General features: G+C 46.5%; 1 protein-coding gene across 6 annotated transcripts in view; it reads left to right on the top strand.

Annotated features, from left to right (window-relative positions):
- SEPTIN6 (septin 6) overlaps positions 1–27503 on the top strand; it is a 79566-nt gene that overhangs the window by 20621 nt on the left and 31442 nt on the right. For all 6 annotated transcript variants that reach the window (XM_008019424.3, XM_008019425.3, XM_008019429.3 and 3 more), the window contains exons 3-5: positions 9160–9355; positions 20271–20457; positions 23910–24071. In XM_008019424.3, the coding sequence (XP_008017615.1) occupies positions 9160–9355; positions 20271–20457; positions 23910–24071 (545 nt within the window). The remainder of the gene's footprint in view (positions 1–9159; positions 9356–20270; positions 20458–23909; positions 24072–27503) is intronic.

Raw genomic sequence — 27503 nt, forward strand, 5'->3', positions numbered from 1 at the left:
GGGATCCACTTGCCTCGGCCTACCAAAGTGCTGGGATTATAGGCATGAGCCACCGTGCCTGGCCCACATCAACTTTGGAACCTATCAGCTGAAAATATGTGCTTCAGTTTCAATCAACAGATTTATACTCAAACTTATTTTTAAGATGTGACTTCTACTATGCACGTCCTTGTTCACAGGGAGAGAAATATACCTGGAGGCATTAGCGAACAAAGCAGTACATTAAAAAAGAAAGAAAGAAAATATGTGCTTCACAGAATTACACATCGAGGGCCTTAGAGTCCAGATCTAGGCTGTTAATTCTTCAAATGCTGAAAGTCTAACTAATGGTTATCATTAGGTGCTATTTGGAGAAAAATGTAAAATAACTAGAAGTCATAGTAATCGACATCAAGTGCAAAGACTATCACATCCAATATTAGCACTGCCAAATCTCTGTTTAACTAACAAGAGCTCCAATCTTTGGCTGATGGCCAACTTATTTCACATAATATTTGATTACCACAATATTTCAGCACAAACATATCAGAGTGCCTTGGCATTCTTCCCAGAACTCCATATGACCTGTACTGAAGTTGAGATGAGAAGAGAAAATGACAGACCCACTCTAAGCAACCTTGCAACCAGTGCGATTGGGTGGACTAGTAAAGCTTTAGGAGGGAGGCCATGTGAATTGAAATGGATCTCTGAGGGTGGAAGTGTAGGGTAATTTGATACGTGGAGCACAGGCTCCCCTAGGGCCCAGAGGCAGCCAAGCTCAAGGCAAAGTGGGTGGGAGAAATAGTAATCCCCCATCCTCTAGTTTCCACCTAGACGTTGTACAGCTACAACTGCTTCCACTTGCACCTGCTGGGATGGAATTGCTCAAGTGTCCAGCACAAACCCTCCAAGAGGGGAGGAGTAGGAAGGAGATGCTCTCATCCTCAAGGAGTCACAGACTCTCTTTTGCTCCCCACTTGTCAAGTTTCAGGAAATGGCTGCCTCTGTAGCTCCTGTCTTAGACCTGCAGGTGCAACCACTGGATAGGCCGACTGGGTTAATTTCATCCCTGTTCCAAAAAACCCTGCAATGCATGCATCCTGCCCTCTTGGTATGCTCACCACCCTGTCCTTGCTCAGAGAACCCACAATTTGGGCCAAGGTTATGAGTAGCTTAGAGTAACTCTGAAGCTGCAATGTCAGCCCAGCCATGAGGCTGGATCCAGTCGCTGACTAGGCAAAGGGTCCATAGCTTAGCTGCTGAAGGTGATCTTTTATCTTGCAGAGCTTTTTGTGACCATAGTTCATGCATACTGCCTGTGTACATTTACTCCCTTAATGACTGTTATAAAAAGATGCTGTTTGGGCATAGAATATATTTCCCCAAAGTATTTTCTTTTCTTTTGAGACACAGTCTTACTCTGTTGCCCAGGTTGGAGTGCTGTGGCGTGATCACAGCTCACTGCAGCCTCAACCTCCCAGGCTCAAGCAATCCTCCCACCTCAGCCTCCTGAGTAGCTGGGACTACAGGCACATGCCACCATGCCTGGCTAATTTTTTTTTAATTAAAATTATTGTGTAGAAACAAGGTCTCACTATGTTGCCCAGGCTGATCTCGAACTCCTGGGCTCAAGCAATCCTCCCTGCTTGGCCTCTCCCAAAGTCCTGGAATTACAGGCATGAGCCACTGTACCCAGACTTTTCTTTTTCTTGATAGGGCATTTTTGGTGTAAAATTATGGTAGCACTAGCTTCAATTATTAACAGAGACCTAGGATATTTTTTCACACTATTGTTTATCTTGGTGCTGGGCTGCTGATCATAGGCCTACGTCCAGCAAAGTATCCTATATGCTTGTGCATATGTGTGTACATTTGTGCACATATGTGTGTTGCAACTGAGAGAGAGAATTTGTGTGTGTGTGTGTGTGTGTGTGTGTGTGTGTGTGAGATGGAGTTTTGCTCTTGTTGCCCAGGCTGGAGTGCAGTGGCATGATCTTGGCTCACCACGTCCTCCGCCTCCCGGGTTCAAACAATTCTCCTGCCTCAGCCTCCTGAGTGGCTGGGATTGCAGGCGTGCACCACCATGCCCAACTAATTTTGTATTTTTAGTAGAGACGGGGTTTCTCCATGTTGATCAGGCTGGTCTCAAACTCCCGACCTCAGGTGATCTGCCTGCCTCGGCCTCCCAAAATGCTGGGATTATAGGCGTGAGCTACTGCGCCCAGCCAAGAATTTTTAATAATCCAGAACCTAATTTATAGTAAGGATACCAATAAACGGCACCTACAATTATTATTCTTTTTTTTTTTTTTTGAGACAGAGTCTCACTCTGTCACCCAGGCTGGAGTGGAGTGGCACTATCTCTGCTCACTGCAACCTGCATCTCCCAGGTTCAAGTGATTCTCATGCCTCAGCCTCCATAGTACTTGGGATCACAGGTGTGCACCACCATTCCCAGCTATTTGATTTTGTATTTTTAGTAGAGACAGGATCTCACCATGTTGGCCAGGCTGGTCTCGAACTCTTGACCTCAAGTGATCCGCCCACTTTGACCTCCCAAAGTGCTGGGATTATAGGCATAAGCCACTGCACCTGGCCTATTATTCTTTTTAGAGGACTAGGCACATGAGTGTGAGCATATTATGATTCCTCTCCAATGTATTCTCTAGGGTTGACCGTAATTACCATAGAGGTGAGGTTCCTCTTTCTCCCCATGAAAACACATATACTAGTCCCTTAGCTTTGGAAATTTCAAGGATCCCTTGATCCTAGATACATTACAGAATGCCTCAGAGGAACCACCAGAGCCAACAGTACAAATATTCTGGGGCCCGTTACTTTGCACTCCTGGGAACAAGCCCCAAAGAGACTCATCCATCCAAATGCCCCAGTAGCAGTCATGGCTGTGAGGAGCACAAAGGGTCATAATGATAATATTTACTTTGAAGCTGCTCAGGATTCCAGGCTCAACTGGGCTCTGTTGAACATGGAAAAAAACAGTCACACAAGAGAAGCAGGATTGAGGCTTGCTGCAGGAGGAGGGAAAGGGCAGCTAGCATTCTATCAAGGCCAAGGATCAATTGTTTCATAGCTTCATCTCTGGGAAAGGCCAGCTGCTCACTCGTCTAAAACAGGCCGCCAGCAGTGGTGTGCTGGTCAACGTCACAGCCCATCTCAGGAGAAAAACTGTTGTGGTTTGAAGCATCTGCTCATTTCCTTGGTGTCATTACTCCTGCCATGGCTGCTGTTAAGCTACCAACATGACATCACTGCACGTGGGCTTGGGAAGAGATGCAGGAAGTGGACAAGCTGGCTCCAGCACACCACTGCATGCGGGGCCTCTGCAAGATCAGGAAGGAGAAAGGACAAGGTCACAGAACCAGGCATGACCTTGTCCCTTTCCATAGGCTTCCTTAGCCAACCGGAGTTCCTGGAGTGTTTCCTTTTGGGCACCTCCCTGTTAAACTCAGAGACATTTCTCTGGGTTCAACATTCAGAACTGGAAGAGACTTTAGGTCCACAAGAACAGGGATTGTGGCTATCTTGTTCATTGCTGTATCTGCAGCTCCTGTAACTGTGCCTGGCTCCTATTAGAGGCTTCGTAAATACTCATTGAATGACTGAATGAACAAACATATCACACCTATGCGTCTCGCTAGAGCACATTGGTTAAAAGCATGGACTCCAGCGTCAGCCTGCCTAGATTCAAATGCTGGCTCTGCCACTTACTAGTTTGTGACCTTGGACTAGTTACTTCCTCCACATTTTATTATTACTAGTTTCTAAAATAGATCTATTATTCTAAGTGAAGTAACTCAGGAATGGAAAACCAAACATTGTATGTTCTCGTAAGTGGGAGCTAAGCTATGAGGATGCAAAGGCATAAGAATAACACAATGGACTTTGGGGACTCAGGGGGAAAGGGTGGGAAGGGGGTAAAGAATAAAAGACTACAAATTGGGTTCAGTGTATACTGCTCGGGAGATGGGTGCATCGAAATCTCACACATCACCACTAAATAACTTACTCATGTAACCAAACACCACCTGTCCCCCCAAAAACCTATGGAAATAAAAAGTAAAACAGAGACAGGGTCTATGTTGGTCAGGCTGGTCTCGAACTCCTGGCCTCAACTGATCCTCCTGCTTCCACCTCCCAAAGTGCTGGGATTACAGGCATAAGCCACTGTGCCCAGCCCCTCCACATTTTATAGATGAGGAAAGTAAGGAGCAGAGATGCTGAGGAACTGGTGCAAATTTACACAGCTAGTAAGTGGCTTGGTCAACCCATCTATAAATTGAGGACAAATAGTAACATCTACCTCATAGGCTTGCTGTGAGGAATAAACAAGAAAATATATGTAAAAAACTTACAGCAGTGACTGTAAACAATAGCCATTATTACCAACCCTCTCATTTTATAGAAAAAGAGACTGGGACCCAGAGAGGGGAAAGGGCTCAGTTCATGTCACACAGTAACTTAGCAATAACCTGGCTAGAAGTCTTTTCTTTTTCTCTCTCTTTCTGTCTCTCTCTCTCTCTCTCTCGCTCTCTCTCTCTTTCCTTTCTTTCTTAGATGGGGTCTCGCTCTGTCACCCAGACTGGAGTGTAGTGGTGAGATCTTGGCTCACTGCAACCTCTGCTTCTCGGGTTCTAACGATTCTCCACCCTCAGCCTCCCGAGTAGCTGGGATTACAGGAGCCTGCCACCATGCCCGGCTAATTTTTGTATTTTTAGTAGAGCTGGGGTTTCACCATGTTGGCCAGGCTGGTCTCCAACTCCTGACCTCAGGTGATCTACCCGCCTCGACTTCCCAAAGTGCTGGGATTACAGGCCTGAGCCGCCGTGCCCCGCAAGAGTATAGTTTGAAAAAAATATATTTCATAGTACTCATATATGTTTAAAAATGTTTTTAAAACTGTTGTTTCTAGAATACTATCTACATTAAGCAAAGTGAGATGAAAGCCTCTTAGCTGGTGGAGCATGCATTAAAAACCTTACTATCCACTCAGAGGAGCTCTGGGAGGGCTGGGGGAAGAGGAGTGAGAAATTGACCCCTCGGGACTCCTCAGGTTTCCTGCTGGAATCTAATTGCCAAGTCCCCACCTTCCTGCAGGGGCGTGGAATCTGCTGACCCGATCCCAGTTAGGTCATGTGTGCCTCTCCCTCACAACACACTCACACTCAGTACTGGACCCAGGGCAGCTGTGGGAGGGGCAGCATCCTCGGCTCAGGCTGGGTCTGTGCCAGTCATTGAGAGGAAGCCTCCCCGACCCCCAGGCTCCACACTGATGGAAAACTGGAACAGGAGCTCTCGATAACCATAGGACGAGTTCGCTTGATTTTCTGCCCTCTCTACTATTGCATTTATCTCAATTCCCTAGACACCCGGGTGTTCTTTTCTTCCAGACATTCGTTATTTGGCATCTAATTTCCACAGCCCTTTTGTGCCAGCAGGCATTTGGGTGGTCATTTCTCCTGCTGTTCCTTCCAGCTCCCTGTCCTGCCCTGCCCGGCCCCCATTCCTCCAGCTGTGCAAACAGGGTGGGTCCCTCACGATGCGCTGCTGCCCCTGAGGCCTTCTGTGTGAACCTTGGGTTAGGCACTCCCGGGGGTACTGGAAGATGCCCCATCTCCTGCTCTCTGAGAATTCTTAGGATCAGGGAGTCAGGGTGCCCACTCTGGGTGCTAGGGAAACAGGACCCCCACTCCCTAGGAGCTACAGGGCATTCGGCAGGGAGCTCATGGAACAGAAGGGTTTGGGAGTTGGGGGTAAGGATGGTTCTGTTCCATGAGCTCCCTTCTGTTCCATGGGAGGGAGTTGGGGGTAAGGATGTACATGGAAAATTTGTCAGGCACACAAGAAGATGAGCTAAACTGTAGCTCAAACCTCAGTGCCCTTGAGAGGGGAGGTGAGTTAGGATGTGAGAGCCACACTGTGCTCCCACCTCTAAGGTACTGGCCCCGTTTGCAGTTAAGGTGCACCCCAAATTTGGGTGAGGTGGGGTGTGATACATTCCACTGCTTGGCCAAGTCTGCCACCTCCCATGGCAAAGGCCCCACCTCATAAAATTCTTCTTGGGACCCAAATACTTCCTGTTTCTTTAGGGGAGGAAAAAGGGGGCCTCTTCTTCAAGAGTCTTTGCTGCTAATGGATATAGCAGACCCTGGTCTGAAACATGATCTGTGTGAGGAACCATTTCCCCACACTCTGGCAATTTACCAAGTTAGTCAGACCTGGCTATGAAATTGGGCTGGGGGGCCGGGTAGCCAGACTGAATTGAATGTTCTCCTTGTTCTCCCTTCCTCTCCCTGTCTCCCTCCTGTCTCTTATCTCTTCTCTCTCTCTCTCCTTCTCTCTGTCCACACACAGAAAACTCTCATCATACACAGATATTTTAAAAGGCACCTCCTGCATTCATAGCTCATTATTTGGGATAAAAGAAGCAGGCTAGGCTGGGCGCGGTGGCTCACGCCTGTAATCCCAACACTTTGGGAGGCCGAGGCGGGCAGATCACGAGGTCAGGGGATCAAGACCATCCTGGCTAACACGGTGAAACCCCATCTCTACTAAAAATACAAAAAATTAGCTGGGCGTGGTAGCGGGTGCCTGTAGTCCCAGCTACTCGGGAGGCTGAGGCAGGAGAATGGCGTGAACCCGGGAGGCGGAGCTTGCAGTGAGCTGAGATCCGGCCACTGTACTCCAGCCTGGGTGACAGAGCAAGACTCCGTCTCAAAAAAAAAAAAAAAAAAAAAAAAGAAGCAGGCTAGACACACCCAGAGGGGGAGGGAAGATGGAGCATTTTCAGTTCTACATCATGTAGCTCTAACCCTAGCCCTGAACCACCCTGCAGATGTGTGCTTTTGGTCCCAAGGTGGGATTTGGCAGGCCACAATTTGCCCAATGCAAACGCAGTCCCGACTGTGAAGAGAAGTCGAGGCTCACATCCCCCCTGGGCTGGGGAGAGGAGAGGGAAAAACAGGGATGATGATAGAATAAACGGGAGGGTAGTCTTTGTCTTCAAAGGGCAGGCCAGAGTAATTAATGATATCCTCTTTTCGTAGTGCCCGCCTCTCTACTGACTCTTTAATTCCTGGTATTCCTGAGTCACTTGGGGTGGGCTCAGGGGTCAAATACAGCCTGGATCTGTAGAGATTATAAGCAGTTTTAGTGTCCAGCCCAGTTTGTGGCCTCATATCAGATTCCTGTTTAGCTCCCTTGTCACCAACTCCAGACTTCTTGTGATGTCCCATTCCCTGAAGTCTCGTTGGCTCCTGACAGTGGCTTGCTATCCCTTGATCTCCCAGGAATAAGCTCCCAAAATCTTCACCAGTCTGCCATAGCCCTTCCCCTACTTGTTTCCTCAGTGTGAAGTTCAAGACTTTAAAAATTCCAATGGTTTGATTTATTAGTATCTCGCAGCCTAGTAGTTAAACAAATAAATGGCTAGTTTGTTTAAAATTTAAGGATAAGGGCCAGGCGCGGTGGCTCATGCAATCCCAGCACTTTGGGAGGCTGAGGCGGGTGGGTCACCAGAGGTCAGGAGCTTGAGACCAGCCGAGCCAACATGGTGAAACCTCATCTTGACTAAAAATACAAACATTAGACAGGCATGGTGGCTGGCGCCTGTAATCCCAGCTACTTCGGAGGCTGAGGCAGGAGAATCACTTGAACCCGGGAGACAGGGACTGCAGTGAGCCGAGACTGCGCCACTGCACTCAGCCTGGGCGACAGAGTGAGACGCTGTATCAAAAAAAAAAAAAAAGAAAAGAAAAAAAGAAGAAGAATTTTTGTGGCCTGCTAAGTCTCCCCACCCCACCCCTCTTAGTTAAAAATGGTCTCACCGAAAGTTCAACCATTCAACCAGGATGGGAGGATAAGCCAGGAGCCTGCATAGTTTTCACCACTGGGAGGCACATCTGGGGCATCCCCAGAGGGCTGTTTAGGCTTGGCAGGGAGGAGAGGTGGGGACTGGAATGAGAGGATATTTGTTTGACAAGGTACCACTGTTTTTTTTTTTTTTTTGAGATGGAGTCTCACTCTGTTGCCCAGGCTGGAGTGCAATGGCATGATCTCAGCTCACTGCAATCTCCGCCTCCCCTGGTTCAAGTAATTCTCCTGCCTCAGCCTTTCAGTAGCTGGGATTACAGGCGTCTGCCACCATGCCTGGCTAAATTGTGTATGTATAATATTTTTTTTTGGTAGAGACAGGGTTTCACAATGTTGGCCAGGCTGGTCTTGAACTCCTGACCTCAAGTGATCTGCCTGCTTCAGGCTTCCAAAGTGCTGAGATTATAGGCGTGAGCCACCACGCCTGGCCACTGCTGTCCTTTTTTTAAAAAAATTAAAATACTCCTTTAATTTTTATGGCAAAAACTATACATATTCCATTTAGAAAAGTTGGGAAATATAGAAAAGCATAAAGAAAGGGATGAAAACCACACATAAGGTCACCACTCAGAGATAGCCATTGATAAGAGTATATTGTATTTCCTTCCAGTCTTTTTTTTCTAGGCGTAGCTATACCTCTCCATCACTGCCTATAACAATTTCTTTTTCTGACTATAAAAGCAACATATACTCGGCCAGGTGCGGTGGCTAACGCTTGTAATCCCAGCACTTTGGGAAGCTGAGGCGGGTGGATCACAAGGTCAGGAGCTTGAGACCAGCCTGGCCAAGATGGTGAAACCCCATCTCTATTAAAAACACAAAAATTAGCCGGGCATGGTGGTGGGTGCCTGTAATCCCAGCTACTCGGGAGGCTGAGGCAGGAGAATCACTTGAACCCGGGAGGTAGAGGTTGCAGTGAGCCGAGATCGCGCCATTGTGCTCTAGCCTGGGTGACAGAGCAAGATTCCATTTCAAAAAAAAAAAAAAAAAAAAAGCAGTGTATACTCAAGGTAAAATTTCCAAATGACAGAAAAAAAATTGGAAGAATAAAATGAAAACTACCTCAATTCTACTATCTGAGATAACTACTACTGATCCATCTGTATAGTTCCTTTTAGTCTTTTCCATTTAACTGAGATCATACAGTTCATCTGCTTCTATCTGCTTTTTGCTTTATGTTTTATTATGTTCATTTTCCCATGTCAACAAATGTGTATCTGAGACATGATGTGTAAGGGCTGAATAGTCACTATATGTGAACAGACCATAATTTATCCTTTTGCTTTTCAGGAGAGACAGGTTTGGGCAAGTCCACCCTCATGGACACCCTGTTCAACACCAAGTTCGAAGGGGAGCCAGCCACCCACACACAGCCGGGTGTCCAGCTCCAGTCTAATACCTATGACCTCCAAGAGAGCAACGTGAGGCTAAAGCTCACGATCGTTAGCACAGTTGGCTTTGGGGACCAGATCAACAAAGAGGACAGGTAAGGAAGGCGGTAGGGTGGCAAAGGTGGAGAGGTTGGTAGAGGGCCGCACAGAGGAACTCACCACGTGGGTCTTGAAGACAGCACAGTTACCAGGCCCGGGCCTGTCCTCCCAGAATGGTGTGGGCAGCAGCAGGTACCTCCCAAGCATCGGCCCCGTCCAGTGTCCCTGTCTACAGCAACTGTTCCACTCCACTCACTTTGCCAAAAGAAGGGTGTCTTTCTCATATACATGGGTCAGGTCTCAATTCCATGTGGCAAACTTTTATTGAGCTCCCACCTTGCGCCAGGTACTGTGGAGTTCTGACCATCTAAAAAGGAATGGCTTAGTCTCTGCCCTTGAGGCACTCACAGGCAAAACCGGTTTTAAGCAAATAATTTCCATAGAGTTTAAGATGTTCTGTAAAGGACGGGGTACAAAGAGATAAACGACAAGTTACAATGAGAACACAAAGGCAAGAACAGTCAATTCTACGTAGGGAGGTCAGGGAAGCCTTCACAAAGGGTGTGCCTCCGGAGTCGACTCTTGAAGGACGAACTGTTTTGCCAGACAGACAAGGGAAGGGAGAGAGGGGCATCTCAGGCAGAATTAACTGCCTGTATAAAGGCAAAGTGATGTGCAGGATTCTGGTACGTTCTAGGGAAGTGCAGCTTGCTCTCTTTGGCTAGAGAGAGGCAGAGTCACTGTGAAGCTAATGAAGATTGCACAGGCCACTTCCAAAGCTCTGTAACTAATGTTCAATCACAACGTTGTATTATTTTCCTCAGAGAGTCTTTCAAATTGCTTAAGCATAAGGGCTGGAAAAACCTGGTTGTGCCCCTGGGCTAGCATTTGGAGTAAGCTTGGGGAAAAAACAGGGGGAGATGAGGCTGAAGAGGTACGCAGGTGCCAGATCACAGAAGATTTTATGATCGAGGCAAGAGGTAAAATAGGTGCTGAGATAGGGAAGAGGAGACAGATTTGCTGAATACTGAGTAGGTAAATATCAACAAGACTTGGTAGAGACTTGGTGTGAGGTTGTGAAGTGTAAAGAGAAATCTAGAATGAGGCCCAAATTTCTGGCTTTGTAGAGTGGGCATTGGTGATGGCGTTCCATAAGAGAACCAGGGTTCAAAATAATCAGCTCTGTTTTGGACATGTCAAGTTTGATCTGTCTGAGGAATACTGAGATACGCAATGACCTTCAGCAGTAGGCAGTTGAACACACAGAGATGGAGATCAGAAGAGGCTAGAAATATAGATTGGGTTATCAAGGTAGAGGTGATATGTTCCAACCATGGACACATGTAAAATCACCCAGGGATCAGAGTAAAGTAAGAAGAACACTGGGCTAAAGACAAAAACCTCAGGATGTTAAGTCAATAGATGGAGGAAAAGACATCCTGAAAAGGGACTGAACAGGAATAAGCAGACAGGTAGGAGGGGTCCAGGAAAGGTGGCTTGCACCTGTAATCCCAGCACTTTGAGAGGCTGAGGCGGGCAGATCCCTTGAAGTCAGGAGTGCGAGACCAGCCTGGCCAACATCATGAAACCCCATCTCTACTAAAAATACAAAAATCAGCTGGGTGTGGTGGGGGGTGCCTGTAATTCCAGCTGCTCGGGTGGCTGAGGCAGGAGAATCACTTGAACCTGGGAAGCAGAGGTTGCAGTGAGCTGAGATTGCACCACTGTACTCCAGGCTGGGCGGCGGAGCAAGACTCTGTCTCAAAACAAAACAAAAAGATGTGGGGGGTTGAGAATGTATGTGAGTGAAGACTAGGTGAGGCTCAGAGATGGGGACGTGATAAGGGGTGGGTCAGGTACCATCTGCATTTAACCAGAAGTCACATGGTTATCACATGTGCTTATCTCAGAAAGGGCCATTCATCATTTTAAGCAGAGGGTCTTCTCATCCTTTCAGGATTCTCTTGCTGCTTAGATGAACTTTATGTCAAATTCTTTTATTTCCCCCTTAAAGTTACTACAACAGCCACACTCACTTCCTTATAATGAATAAATATATGTAGCTTCTTAATAATGGAACTGAGTTCTGTTTTGCATTTGAAAATCTAGAAAAAAGAAAAAAGACATCTCTGCTTTTTTTTTTTTTTTTTTTTAAGCTGGAGTCATACTCTGTCACCCAGGCTGGAGTGCAGTGGCACAATCTCAGCTCACTACAATCTCCACCTCCGGGGTTCAAGTGATTCTCCTGCCTCAGCCTCCCGAGAGTAGCTGGACTCAGTTGCACACCACCACACCCTGCTAATTTTTCTGTATTTTTAGTAGAGACCGGGTTTCACCATGTTAGCCAGGCTGGTCTCGAACTCCTGACCTCAAGTGATCCCCCCGCAGCCTCAGCCTCCTAAATGGCCGGGATTACAGGCATGAGCCACTGGGCCTGGCCACCTCTGCTTTTTATAGGCGTGCTTATTGTGCTAATCTTGTTTGGTTGAGAATAAATTAAACTTTGGAGAAAGGATATCTGGGCCACATTATGAGTGCTTAATCTCAGCTGCAGATGGCTCAGAAACTTCAGTTACATTTCTTACAATTCTTTCAGTTACATACATTCAACATATCTAACATTGGATAATGCCTTGATAATAATGGCTTGGGAGGACTGAACAGATACTGCCCCTCAGAGGCAAATCTCCTTCCGTTATATTTTTAAGATACCCCTATTGTTTCTTCCTGATTATAAATGTGATGCATACTTATAATAAATCAAATAAGTAGAAATGAAAAGCCTCCTTGAAACTGCACTAGGAGCAAGGGTGGAGTGAGCTCCAGGGATGTATAATAAAAAGCTATGTTTTCTTCATGCTGTTAGGGCCATATTAGCATAGGTATGCCAGTGAAACTGCATTGAAACAGGGCATTAGAATATCCCGCTTTACAAGGGCACATGCATAAACTGGGAAGAGGAATGACTAAGCCCGGATACTGCGGAAAGCTACAATTTAAATGATGCTGGAGGCAGGGCACAGTGGCTTAAGCCTGTAATTCCAGCACTTTGGAAGGCCGAGGTGGGTGGATCACTTGAGGCCAGGAGTTCAAGACCAGCCTGGCCAACATGGTGAAACCCCCATCTCTACTAGAAATACAAAAAATTAGCCAGGCATGGTGGTGTGTGCCTGTAATCCCAGCTACTCAGGAGGCTGAGGCACAAGAATTGCTTGAACCCGGAAGGCGGAGGTTGCAGTGAACTGAGATCATGCCATGTCTCTCCAGCCTAGACAACAGAGTGAGACTCCATCTTGAAAAATAAAAATAGCCGGGCGCGGTGGCTCAAGCCTGTAATCCCAGCACTTTGGGAGGCCGAGACGGGCGGATCACGAGGTCAGGAGATCGAGACCATCCTGGCTAACACGGTGAAACACCGTCTCTACTAAAAAATACAAAAAGCTAGCCGGGCGTGGTGGCGGCGCCTGTAGTCCCAGCTACTTGGGAGGCTGAGGCAGGAGAATGGCATAAACCCGGGAGGCGGAGCTTGCAGTGAGCTGAGATCCGGCCACTGCACTCCAGCCTGGGCGACAGAGCCAGACTCCGTCTCAAAAAAAAAATAAAAATAAAAATAAAAATAAAAATAAAAATAAAAAAGGATGCTGGAGAAAAGGGGATTTAAGGGAGAGACTGAGAAGGACAGGCTGGAGAGGGGAGTGCTTAGGAACCTAGGCTTTGGTCTCAGACCTGGCTTCAAATTTCGTCTTGCTGTCTTTTTAGCCCAGGGATCTTGAACAAGGTACTTACATTTTCTATGCCTCAGTTTTCTCATCTGTAAAATGGGGATGATGATGATGGTAATAATAACACCTACCTTAGAGAGTTGTGGTGAAGCACATTTGACATGTGTGGAATATGAAATGCTCAAACACCTGGCACAGAGTTACTGCCTCATAAACTGAAGATATTATGATCATGATTTTTATTGATCGAAGAATCAAGGGACAGCTAAATCATGTAAAATATGGGAGGGAATGATACGTGGTATCCAGGAAGACCGGAACTAAAAAATATTCATTGCGTTCGGTGATGTGAAGGTCAGTAATACGTTTCAGAATAATAGTTCGAGGGAAACTGTGGGTAGAAGCCAGATTACTGTGATTACTGAGTGAATGGAAAGTAAGGATGTAAAGGCATCAGAATAGCTAAAAGAGCAATGGAACAGAAAAGTCAGTCTAAGACCAGATTCCTGCTCATATGGAAATTTAGCATATGTAAGTCAGCAGGGGAAGAATGGACTATTCAAGAGATGATGCTGGGAAAATAGGCCATCTATTTAGGAAAAAAATAAAACGAGACCCTCTCACACAAACACCATTCACAAAAATAGATTCTCATTGGACTAAAAACAGATTTCTAAAAATACAAGGAGAAAACATCAGAGAATATTTTTATAACTTTGGGGGTAGAGAAGGCTTTTCCAATTGTGACGCAAAATTCAAAAGTCATAGAAGAAAAGACTGATGGATTTAAATTCATTAAAATGAAAAACCCATTTTATATTGAAAGATACCATAAACAAAAGTAAAAACAAGCTACAGATGGGGAGAAGATATTTGCAGCTTAAATAATAGACAAAGGATTCTTCTAAAATGGAAAAAGAGCTTCTATAATTCAATAAGAAATAAACAGATAGTTTACAGAAGGGGAAATACTAATGTACAATCAACATAGGAAATGATGGTCATTCAACTTCCCCAGTAATTAGAGAAATGCAAAATGAAACAATGAAATATTTTTTATCCATCAGATCTGCAAAAACAAAAAGATGGTATAATATCCACTAACACGAGGTAATTTCATTCATGTTGATGGGACTGAAAATTGATGTAGACTTTTTAGAGGGCAAACTTGGCAGTATCTATTAAAATTTTAGATGTGAATGATTTATGACCCAACAGTCCCACCTTTAAGTATGCAGCCTAGAGAAGCAGCTGCGCATGCTCCTGAGAAGCATACAGAAAGCATGTTCACTGCAGCTTTGGTTATGGAATGAAAAACAACTTAAACAGTCTAAATTTCTACAAACAGAGCAATTAAATAAACTGTGGAATTACCATACCATGGAATTGTGTTTAGCAGTTTAATAGAATGAGGTAGATCCATATATACTCACATGGCTAGATCTCCAGAAGTTACAGAATGATCATGATGCCATGTGTGTAAATCTGCCCCATTCCCTCCGATAAAACCACAAACATTTCTCTATTTATGTGTGTAGATGCATAGAAAAAGGTCTGGAAAGGTAATCAGCAAACTGAAAATAGAGGTTACCTGTGAGAAAGGAAGAATTGGTATTCTTTTATTTTATTTTATTTTATTTATTTATTTTTGAGCGGGAGTCTTGCACTGTCTCCCAGGCTGGAGTGCAGTGGTGTGATCTCGCCTCACTGCAAGCTGGGCCTCCCGGGTTCATGCCATTCTCCTGCCTCAGCCTCCCGAGTAGCTGGGACTACAGGCACCTGCCACCCCGCCTGGCTAATTTTTTTTTTTTTGTATTTTTAGTAGAGAGGGAGTTTCACCGCGTTAGCCAGGATGATCTCAATCTCCTGACCTCATGATCCGCATGCCTCGGCCTCCGAAAGTGCTGGGATTACAGACGTGAGCCATCGAGCCCGGCTGAGAATAGGTGTTATTGCATGAATAAATTTAGGTCAAGCGTGGTGGCTTTTACCTGTAATCCCAACACTTTGTGGGGCCAAGGTAAGAGGATCACTTGAGCCCAAAAGTTCAGGACAAGCCTGGGGTAACATAAAGAAATCCCGTCTCTACAAAAAAATAAAAAATTAGCCAGGTGTGGTGGTGTGCGCCTGTAGTCCCAGATACTCAGAAGGCTGAGGCAGAAGAATCACTTGAGCCCACGAGTTCAAGGTCACAGTGAGCTATGATCATGCCATTGTTCCCCTACATGGGCAACAGAGCGAGGCCTCATCTCTGAAAAAGAGATAAAAAAGAAAACTTGTCTGAGCCGGGAGAAATACACAAGGCCATGTCTAGAGGGGGACAAGGAGGTCAGGGGCAACTCTTGAGGATGGGAGAGATGATGAGGGCTTGAACAGGAAGAGAAGCTTTGAGGATAGAGAGGAGGGGCAGATTTGAGAGAATTCACAAGACTGAGAACCAAGTTGCTGTGGAAACCAAGTCCACTTTATAAACTTTTTTATTTATTTTTTATTTTTTAAAATTTTTATTTATTTTTTATTTTTTTTTGAGACGGAGTCTCGCTCTGTCACCCAGGCTGGAGTGCAGTGGCCGGATCTCAGCTTACTGCAAGCTCCGCCTCCCGGGTTTATGCCATTCTCCTGCCTCAGCCTCCCGAGTAGCTGGGACTACAGGCACCCGCCACCTCGCCTGGCTAGTTTTTTGTATTTTTTAGTAGAGACGGTGTTTCACCGTGTTAGCCAGGATGGTCTCGATCTCCTGACCTCGTGATCCGCCCGTCTCGGCCTCCCAAAGTGCTGGGATTACAGGCTTGAGCCACCGCGCCCAGCCTATTTTTATTTTTTGAGATGGAGTCTCGCTCTGTCACCCAGACTGGAGTGCAGTGGTGCAGTCTCGGCTCACTGCAAGCTCCGCCTCCTGGGCTCACGCCATTCTCCTGCCTCAGCCTCCCAAGTAGCTGGGACTACAGGCGCCCACCACCACGCCTGGCTAATTACCCACTTTATAAACTTAAATGTCTACTATGTGACAAGTACAGTGTGAGGTGTCAGAGATACTAAGAAATAAGGCACAGTCTTTTTTTTTTTTTTTTTTTTTTTTTGAGACGGAATCTCGCTCTGTGGCCAGGCTGGAGTGCAGTGGTGTAATCTTGGCTCACTGCAACCTCCACCTCCCAGGTTCAAGCAAGTCTCCTGCCTCAGCCTCGCAAATAGCTGGGACTACAGGTGCCCACCACCATGCCTGGCTAATTTTTGTATTTTTAGTAGAGATGGGGTTTCATCATATTGGCAGGGCTGGTCTTGAACTCCTGACCTCAGGTAATCCATCTGCTTCGGTCTCCCAAAGTGCTGGAATTACGGGTGTGAGCCACCGCACCTGGCCTCCACATTTTCTTTATTTTATTTTATTTATTTATTTATTTTTTGAGATGGAGTCTCGCTCTGTTGCCCAGGCTGGAGTGCAGTGGCTCAATCACGGCTCACCACAACCTCTGCCTCCTGGGTTCAAGCAATTCTCCTGCCTCAGCCTCTTGAGTAGCTGGGATTACAGGCACCCGCCACCATGCCCGGCTAATTATTGTATTTTCAGTAGAGACGGGGTTTCACCCTGTTGGTCAGGCTGGTTTGGAACTCCTGACCTCGTGATCCGCCCGCCTCGGCCTCCCAAAGTGCTGGGATTACAGGTGTGAGCCATAGCGCCCGGCCTCCACATTTTCTTTATCCGGTCATCAGTTGATGGACATTTGGGTTGTTTCTACCTTTGGGCTACTGTGAATAATTTACTCAAGATGGGTTCACCAAGTCCCACCTCCCTGGCCTTTTTCCCATTGCTCAAACCTGTCAGACTGGCTTCTGCCTCAGGACCATCCTCACATTTGCTCTTCCCTCTGCCTGGAATGCTCTTCGCCCAGATCTCTCCATGGCTCTCTCATCCTCATCCTTGCGGCTCAAATGTCACACCCTTAGAGAAGCCTTCCCCGATCACTGTATTTAAAGTAGTTGAACCCTCAATCACATGTATATCCCATTATCCTATTGGAGTATCTTCATAGTACATATCATTATCCAAAATGAATAAGAATTATTGTCTAGACCAGGGGTTATTTTGTGCCGTTGGCCCTGTTAGCAATCTAGTGAGGCCTATGGGCTCATTCTCAAAATAGTGTTTTTAAATGCCTAAAATATACCAAGTATACAAAAATACAGTTATTAAAATATTAAAAATTGTGACTTAGTAATCTATGTGCTTCTCTATCAATTCTGGAAGTAATAATATCTATATGCAGGCTTAATAATTATCAGAATTTGGATGTAATGAGTATGAATGCCATTTTGAGCTATTTGCAACAACTGGAATGGGAAATGATGGTATCAGTGATTTCTATTGGTTATGAAATCACAGGTACTGCTAACATTACTATAGATTGTTACCTATGTCTGTAGCTGAAGAAACTGCTAAACTTCAGTTAGAGATTAGTGAAAAAGATGTATTTTTTTTCCTATCCAAGTTCACAGATCCTCTGAATTCTATTCACAGAACCTAGGAGGTCCATGAACCCCGTGTTAAGAACGGCTGTCTTGAAATGTCAAAGATTATCAGTAGTGATGGGGAGGGATGGAGTCTGTTGGAGCCGGTTTTGGTTGAAGATGGAGGAGATGAGGAGATCACAGTGAGCAAGGGAATCAAGAGCGAGAAGAAAGCTGCTCTCTCTGCCCATCCATGGGACTTTGGTGTGGAGATGAAGAAATTTCCAATTGAGAAGGACATGAGAAAAGCAGCATCTCTGAAGGATAGTCAGGTGTCATTTAGAGGAAGGAAGCAGTTTGGGAGGAGGTAGCCTATAAGAATAAAGGATATAGTTTACCACCCACTGGAGTCCAGTGAGCAGCACAACAGAGTGGGGGAGAGAGGTGGCCACCGTGGGAAGATGAGTCACTGAGGCCGGGGGTGGAGGGAACGCAGAGCAGCAGGGGAAACTTTACTATGTTCCAGACAGCAGGCTAGACGTGGAGGATACAGAGATGAATAAGACGAAGAGAAATCACCCATTTAGGATTCGTCTGCACCAAATCCTGGTGGCTGATTGGTTGGTTTGGCTGGTGTGATCCATGTACATTTTGGGAGCTTCAGAGAGCCAGAGGCAATTGCAGTAAGACAGGCACAGGGTATCACTACAGATTCCGGGGTGGGGCAGGGGGAGCTAAAAAATGTACTTTTTAGCTTTATTTTCTTTCCTCCTTTGATTCCTTCTGCAAAGCAAAAAATGAAGTAAAAAAAAAAAAGTAATGTAATTGAGAAAAAAAAATGAAGCAGTGCCATCAACTATTTCAAATCAGCAAAACATCCAAAAATTAATTAGATAAGCCTAGGGGATACATCCCCCACCCTCAGTCCAAATTCGTCAGGAACCTTCTAAGGATCTTTGCAACCAAGAGATTCTTTGATGCGATTACCCTTCAGAACAGTGGCTCAGAGGGATCAAAGGAATAAAGAAAGGACTATGTTTTTAGAGTTTTCTCTGGGGCTCAGGAGGTGGAGGTTGCAGTGAGCGGAGATCGCGCCACCGCAGTCCTGCCTGGGCTACGGAGCGAAACTCCATCTAAAAAAAAAAAGATTTTTCTCTGGGGCTCCAGAGATAGCCTGAACCTGGATCTCAGCTCTGGCTGCAGCTCTCAGAATCTAGGATCCTGTGATTCTTTTTTAAAAGGCTATTTTCCCCTTCTCTACTAGGGGGATCTTTCAAAAAGGCTCAGCCTGGGAGCTGCTGCAGGTGGGAGGCATTGGCTGGACCCAGCTCCTCCTTTGATCATCATGTTCTGTTCTGGCAGCGGTATCTGAAAACTCCCTGCCCTGGGCCCACATGACAAGCCTCTTCTAGCCTGAAGGGAGGCAGCCCCTCAGCCAGAGAGGCAGCAGACAGATAGGAGAGATGAGAACAAGAGGCTGAGCTAAGCTGACCTAGTTAAAGCAGAAAGAGGCTGTAGGGGTGACGGGGATGACGTGGGAGGGGACTGGGACAGAGAGAGAGGGAAGTTTCCCAGGGAGGCCCAGGACAGAGAGACACAGAGGGCTGACTGTTGTTTAAGAAGCCTTGGCAAGACTTGGGGGCCACCTAGAGGAGCCGTGTGTGGAGACTCAGTGAGCTGGCAGGCCTGTGTCCACGTGTGCGGGGTGTGCAGCGGGGAGTAGCTTTACCAGATTTTGCCTGGATACTTAGTTTTTGTTTGTTTGTTTGTTTGTTTTTGGAGACGGGGTCTCACTCTGTTGCCCAGGCTGGAGTGCAGTGGCGTGATCTCCGCTCACTGCAACCCCTGCTTCGCGGGTTCAAGCGATTCTCCTGCCTCAGCCTCCTGAGTAGCTGGGATTACAGGCATGAGCCACCACACCTGGCTAATTTGTGTATTTTTAGTAGAGACGAGGTTTTGCCATATTGCCCAGGCTGGTCTCGAACTCCTGAGCTCAGGAGATATGCCTGCCTCAGCCTCCCAAAGTGCTGGGATTACAGCCATGATCCACCGTGCCTGGCCTGAATACTTAGATTTTAAAGTCACCACCTTGGCAGAAATGAGAATCAGAAAAATATCTTAACCTTGGGGGAGCCAAGTGGGCAGCTCCACTAAACCTAGCAAGAATGAGCAAAAGCCCTGAATGTTCTCACAAGATTGCCCAGCAGTGGGCCAAAGAGAGGTCTTGTTATCCACTGTGTACCCAGCTCTCATCTAGGCACTGTAGGGCAACATAAAGGAAGCAAAGACATGAGCCCAGCTTGGAGGAAAATCAGCCCCTCTACAGATACGGCCAGTAAGCTCCATGCTGTGTTGGGGCCCCCTGAGGGACAGAGAAGTGCCCTTCACAGGCCCTACCCTTTAGGAAGACAATCTATTTGAGAGAATCTTTGTGAAGCAACAATAAGTAATTGAATGCCATTTCTTGTTATGCCCCTGACTCGCAGAAGGGATTTCTGGCATAAGTGGGGAAGGCCGTAGGAAGGAGGAGGGCATTAAGCTGAGCCCTGAGGTCTGGGAGGGCAGAATTGGGATGAGGAGAGAGAAAGGGGCGTTCTAGTGAAGGTGCACAGATGGGCATATGTTTGGCTCACGTAGGGACCAAGAAGGTGGCCACGCTGACAAGATCGGAGGCCCACTGAAGGGAGATGGAGAAATGCAGCTGGATGGGAGAGAGTCAGGATTACAGAGGGCATTTGAAACTTCCAAAAGGGACAGGGTCAAAATCCAAGTTTTTGATGGGGTCCACCTCTGTCCCTTTTAGCTACAAGCCCATCGTGGAATTCATCGACGCACAATTCGAGGCCTACCTGCAGGAAGAGCTGAAGATCCGGAGAGTGCTGCACACCTACCATGACTCCCGAATCCATGTCTGCTTGTATTTCATTGCCCCCACGGGTCATTCCCTGAAGTCTCTGGACCTAGTGACTATGAAGAAGCTGGACAGTAAGGTATAGGAGGCAGGGGCAGGGGCGCTGGGGGCTCACTCTTACTGATCTCTTGTGCAAAGTAGATGTGGGATTCCGGGAGAGATTTGTGGCATCCTCATCCTCTCCCTCATTCCCTGTCCCTCCAAAAAGATGGTGTTATGGATCCAGCACCAGCATCATACGCTTTGTGATCTGTTTTCCCAGCACTAGGGTTGGGCTTGCCCTGAGCTGTCTTTCTGCCCTGATCCATCTTGGAGACTAGCAAGACGCCTCCCTGGGTCTAAGGGCAAAGGCTTTGGCAATGGAAAGCTGTTTTTTCTTTGTCCCAATGTTAACTGGCTAGAAGCAAACATGCAAACTTGACTTTGAAAGTTATCATTCTTACTATCAATAATTACTTTTATGATTGCAGTTAACATTAAAACCCTCATTATATGCCCACCCCATGAAGTACACATTATTGTTAGCCTCATTTTACAGAAGAGAAAACTGAAGCTCTGAGAGGTTAAGTGACTTGCTCATTGTCATATTGCTAGCTACTGGTAGAGTGCAGATTCTGTGACACTCAGATCTATGACCCCATGTTATAATGCTTCTATGCCCGAGAAAGATGGCTGTGGGAATCAGGCATCGTCTTGCTTTAAGAAAAACTTGGCTGGGCGTGGTAGCTCACGCCTGTAATCCCAGCACTGTGGGAGGCCGAGGTGGGTGGATCACGAGGTCAGGAGATCCAGACCATCCTGGCTAACACAATGAAACCCCGTCTCTACTAAAAATACAAAAAAAAGGCCAGGCGTGGTGGCGGGCGCCTGTAGTCCCAGCTACTTGGGAGGCTGAGGCAGGAGAATGGCATGAACCTGGGAGGTGGAGCTTGCAGTGAGCCAAGATTGGGCCATTGCACTCCAGCCTGGGTGACAGAGCAAGACTCCGTCTCAAAAAAAAAACAAAAAAACAAAAAAACTTAAAAATGCAAATTCTATACCATGTATAAATTATACAATGATTCTTCATGTTAGAGGATTATTTGCTTTACAAAAGAATTGATCATGGGATTCTTCAGAAAGCCTAATTACATTTTCACCTACCATTTAATGTGTGCCAGATGCTGTAATGAGTACTTTATATGCATTATTTTATTTTTTCCTTCCAATAATCCAGCGGTGAGTACTATTATTATTCCCATTTCACTCATGATGAAATTGAGGGGCAGAAAGTCAAGTCACTTGCTCAACCTCAGACAACTTGAAATGGGTCTGGGATTTGGACCTAGCTCTGACTCTATGGTCTTTTATTTTACAAAAACTGAATTTAGGCTGGGCTTGGTGGCTCATGCCTATAATCCCAGCACTTTGGGAGGCCAAGGTGGGCGGATCATCTGAGGTCAGGAGTTCGAGACCAGCCTGGCCCAGCCAACATAGCGAAACCCCGTCTCTACTAAAAATACAAAAAGTAGCTGGGCATGGTGTTGCACACCTGTAATCCCAGCTACTGGGGAGGCTCAGGCAGGAGAATCGCTTGAACCTGGAAGTGGAGGTTGCAGTGAGCCGGAATCATGCCACTGCACTCCAGCCTGGGCGACAGAGCAAGACTATATACCAAACAATAATAATCGAATTTACATGCAGCCATTTAGTAGCACATCCACTCTAAAACTGAATTTCAGCTCTCATCAGAATAGGAGCGGTTTTTCATTTTTTGCAGCAATGGGCTCATGGCCCATGAATAAAAGGCTGCTCTTGAAATGTGGCCATGCCCTGCATGTCCTGTATAGGGGCATTGGTGAGCCACATGGCTGCAGGCCTGGTGGATGGGCTGAGTTAAACCTTTGATATATATGTGTGTGTGTGTGTGTGTGTGTGTATATATATATATATTTTAAAATTAATTAATTAATTTTTTTGAGATGGAATTTCACTCTTGTTGTCCAGGCTGGAGTGCAATGGCACGATCTTGGCTCACCGCAACCTCCGCCTCCTGGGTTCAAGCAATTCTCCTGCCTCAGCCTCCCGAGTAGCTGGGATCATAGGCATGCGCTACCACACCCGGATACTTTTTATTTTTAGTAGAGACAGGATTTCACCATGTTGGCCAGGCTGGTCTCAAACTCCCGACCTCAGGTGATCCACCCCTCGGCCTCCCAAAGTGCTGGGATTATAGGCATGAGCCACTGCTCCCGGCCTGATATATGTTTATGGTGTGTCAATGGGGACTTGGCAAAAGTGCCAAGGAGAATAGGCTCTGCCTGCTGTTTCATCTTGGCAAGGGCTTTGACCCCTCTGCCCGCAAAAGACTTCAAGAGAGGTGCCTCCAAGGTTCAGTCTTTCTTTGACCCAGCACCTGTGTGGTATCAGCCTTCAGAGGCACTCCTAAGCCAAAGTGCAAAGGAGGCAGGATTTATCTTTCACGTCTGGTGCTCCCAGACTCCCCTTTCAGAGCCCGGGGCCTGAGTGCCACCTATGCCCCCCACTCCCCCACCCCCCTGTTGGAGTCTCCTGGCAGGAATGATTATGCTCTCCATGTCAACTTGACCTTAGTGTGCTCTGTCTCACAAACACGCGTGCATTTCAAGTTTCTTTATCTTCTGACAGTAAAAAGCCTTGTCCCTTCTTGGAGCAATTTCAAGGATTAGGGTTCAGGTGGACTGAACTTTTGGTTGGCATTAGGCCTTTCTCCTGATGCCTGAAATTGGGCATTTATACTGCTTTTCTTACTCAGAAATTAATCATGAGACTCAGGCAGTATAATTCTTTTTGCATAAGTCTCAGATCAAATTGTAACTAGAGGTTCTTCCTCACCTAACCGAGTTGGTTATTCAGTGTCTCTTGCCAGAAAGAGAGCCAGGTGTACATCCTCGCTGAGCACTGTCCTGCCTCCTTTCCCTGCCATCTCTCATGTGGGTCCATATCACACCCGGCTGGGGCTAGCCCGGACTCGATGGGTTGGAACAATTTACTGTTAGCAAGAAGAGGCCACCTCTCCCCTGTTAGCCACAGATTCCCAGCTATCACCTTTCTGCTTTATATCTCCCAAGCAGTAACCTTGATACCAAGATATCATACAGCTCCTCAATTTGGATCTGAACTGGTAGACAGCTCATGCTTAAGACTATGGACTTAGGAATAAGGCTGAGTTTGGATTCGAATCCCAGTTCTGCTACTTACCTGCTCCATGGCCTTGGACAAGTTACTTAACCTCCCTATGCCTTAATTTCTCACTGGCAAAATAGTAATAATACCTCCTGGAAAGAAGGGTTATTGTCAGGATTAATTGTGCTAATTCATGTAAAGCACTTAGTTCAGTGCCTAGCACAGTTAGTACTTGTCATTTATTGTATTGTCATTTGGCTACAGAAGCGGCCAGTCCTTGACCACTGGGCTGAGCGGCTCCCTCTGGCAGCTGGTGGAAGTCTTAGGTGATGCCGCTATCAGTTGCAGGTTACCAGCAGTGACCCCACTTTGCCCTCCTCTCCCTAGGTGAACATCATCCCCATCATTGCCAAAGCAGATGCCATTTCGAAGAGTGAGCTAACGAAGTTCAAAATCAAAATCACCAGCGAGCTTGTCAGCAACGGAGTCCAGATCTATCAGTTTCCTACAGATGATGAGTCAGTAGCAGAGATCAATGGAACCATGAATGTGAGTGGGAGCAATTTCCTGACCATTTGCTTTTTATGATGATTATCATTATTTTAATTTGTTTTAGAGACAGAGTCTTGCTCTGTTGCCCAGGCTGGAGTGCAGTGGTGTGATCACAACTCATTGCAGCCTTGAACTCCTGGGCTCAAGGGATCCTCCTGCCTCAGCCTCCCAAGTAGCTGAGATTACAGGTGCACTCACCATACCTGGCTAATGTTTTAATGTTTTGTAGAGACGGGGTCTTGCTATGTTACTCAGGCTGGTCTTGAACCCCTGGGCTCAAGCAGTCCTCCTGCCTCGGCCTCCCAAAGTACTGGGATTATAAGTGTGAGCCACCACGCTGACCCCTTTATTATTATTATTTTACCAAAGAGCAGCAAAACATCTTCACCATCCATCTTAGTGTAGTTAACTCTTTTTTTTTTCTTTTACTCTTTTTTTTTTTTTTTTTGAGACAGGATCTCATTCCATTGCCCAAGCTGGAGTACAGTGGCACAATCTCAGCTCACTGCAACCGAGAGATGTTATTTTTAAATATCAGGGTGTGCTGGGCATGGTGGCTCAGGCCTGTAATCCCAGCACTTTGGGAGGCTGAGGCGGGTGGATCACCTGAGGTCAGGAGTTTGAGACCAACCTGACCAACATGGCGAAACCCCGTCTCTACTAAAAAATACAAAAATTATCCAGGCGTGGTGGTGTGCGCCTGTAATCCCAGCTACTCTGGAGGCTGAGGCAGAGGTTGCAGTGAGCCAAGATTACGTCATTGCCCTCCAGCCTGGGTAACAGAGTGAGACTCATCTCAAAAAAAAAAAAATAATAATCAGGGTTATGTTTTGCTTTATTAAGTGTGAATGAATTAAAAAAAAAAAAAAGAAACCTTGCCATCTTTCCTCTCCTCCCCCACTTTTCCCTACTAGAGGAATGACTAATAAAGAAGGCAGAGAGGCAAACATCTCCTAATGCTTCCTTACAATGTGTTGCTGTTGCTGTGAAATCTTCAATGTTGTGATTTCAAGCAGACAGCTAATAGCTTTCAGAAAGCGTCTGCTTTGGGAACAGATTTCTTTTTCTCTATTGAGTGGCATCAGTTTTTCCTAATGACATAATGCCTGGGTATAGCCAAACTCAGGAAAGCCTTGTAATAAAAGCCGTTTTTAGAAAACTTTCCTGCTGCCACTGTCCTCTAAGTTGTCATTACAACATCAGCTGCCACCTCCTATGAATTGGCCAACAAATTAGCATAGCAGGGCAGCAAGTCATTGTCTCGCCTGACTTCCTGTCCATCAGTACACCCGAGATGTGTTTGTTATCACCATCACCATCTTAGACAAATCTGGCTCAAGGGTAAGGTTCTCTGGAGCGTGGCAGGTGGAGATAGGTCTTCTCTGACCGGCCATGGGCATGGAAAAATTAAAAAAGATTAGTGCTTGTCCTCTCGAGAAGTCAGGGCATTTTGATGGAAACTAGGCTCTGTTATGAAGAGACAGCCTAGTCTGCAGAAAAACGGGAGCCTCGCGAGAAGTGTTGTCTAGGTGCCACCGGCACTGATGTCTGGAAGCGTCTAGTCACCTCAGGACATCAGTCGCCATAGAGACCTTCCGAACACTGATGCCCTAAGTCACCAAGCAGCTTTCAGGCTTGTGGTTTGCTTTGCTAAGAATAAATAGGGACTGAGAGTTGTCAGCCATCTCAAGATGTCACACAGAACCACATCTTTGTACCTCGTGGATTAGGAGTGACAGTCATCCTGGGCTCTGTTCTCAGCTCAGTTCTGGCCTCCTACTGAGCCTAGGGTAGGCTCAACCTCAAGGCTGGAAACCCCCAAGCTAGGCAACAGCAGTTGTCAAGCATGCTGTTATGGCTGAGAAGGAATTTTGGGTCCTTTATTACTCAGAATTGTGTTTCACTTTGAAAAACAAAATTCGAGGCTGAACAACATAGCAAGACCTCATCTCTACTGAAATTAAAAAAAAAAATTAACTGGTGGCCAGGCGCGGTGGCTCACGCCTGTAATTCCAGCACTTGGGGAGGCCGAGGTGGGTGGATCACCTGAGGTCAAGAGTTCGAGACCAGCCTGACCAACATGGAGAAACCCTGTCTCCACTAAAAAGACAAAATTAGCTGGGTGTGGTGGTGCATGCCTGTAATCCCAGCTACTTGGAAGGCTGAGGCAGGAGAATCGCTTGAACCTAGGGAGGCAGAGGTTGCAGTGAGCTGAGATTGCGCCTTTGCACTCCAGCCTGGGCAACAAGAGCAAAAATCCATCTCAAAAAAAAAAAAAAAAATTAACTAGTGCTGTGGCATACACCTGTAGTCTCAGCTACTTGGTCGGTGGGCAGCCTAAAGCAGGAGGATTACTTGAGCCCGGGAAGTTGAGGCTGCGGTGAACCCTGATCGTGCCACTGCACTACTCCAGGCTGGGTGACAGAGCAACACCCTGTCTCACCAAAAAAAAAAATAATAATCCAGAAAGAGAGAGAAAGGAAAAAAAAGAAAAAAGAAAAAAAAAACTAAATAGAAAGAAAGAAACAAAAAGGAAGGAAGGAGGGGAGGGAAGAGGGAGGGAGGGAGGGAAGGAGGGAATTCCAGTGGAAGGAAGGAAGGTGGGAAGGAGAAAGAGGGAGGGAGGGAGGGAATTCCAATGGATTCAGGATTATCCCTATTATAAATCACTCACCACTTACTCCCTTGCATCCCACTGTGCCTTTTTTTTCTTTCTTTTTCTTTTTTTTTTTCTTTTTTTCTTTTTTTTTTTTTTTGAGACAGAGTCTAGCTCTGTCGCCCAGGCTGGAGTGCAGTAGCCGGATCTCAGCTCACTGCAGGCTCCGCCTCCCGGATTTAAGCCATTCTCCTGCCTCAGCCTCCCGAATGGCTGGGACTACAGGCGCCCGCCACCTCGCCTGGCTAGTTTTTTGTACTTTTTAGTAGAGATGGGGTTTCACCATGTTAGCCAGGATGGTCTCGATCTCCTGACCTCATGATCCGCCCGTCTCGGCCTCCCAAAGTGCTGGGATTACAGGCTTGAGCCACCGCGCCCGGCCTTTTTCGTTTTTTTTTTGAGACAGGCTCTCGCTCTGTCGCCCAGGCTGGAGTGCAGTGATGTAATCAATCTCAGCTCACTGTAGCCTCCACCTCCTGGGTTCAAGTAATCCTCCTGCCTCAGCCTCCTGAGTAGCTGGGACCACAGGCATGCACCTCCATGCTCAACTAATCCACTGTGGTTTTTTTTGAGTGGGAAAGAGAGGAGTGGCCCCACATCTAGTGTGCCTGGAATTGGCATGCCTGTGAGAGGAGCTTGCATGTGAGTGCTTTGTGTTACATGCACTGTGATGGGAAAGAGGGTGCTATCAAATATACACAGACGATTGCTTAGCCTGCCTGCCACCGAACAACTATGTCAAAAGTCCCCAGAGTCTTCACACAAGCTGTGGT

This window comes from Chlorocebus sabaeus, chromosome X (genome assembly GCF_047675955.1).
Source record: "Chlorocebus sabaeus isolate Y175 chromosome X, mChlSab1.0.hap1, whole genome shotgun sequence".
Classification (NCBI taxonomy): Eukaryota; Metazoa; Chordata; class Mammalia; order Primates; family Cercopithecidae; genus Chlorocebus; species Chlorocebus sabaeus.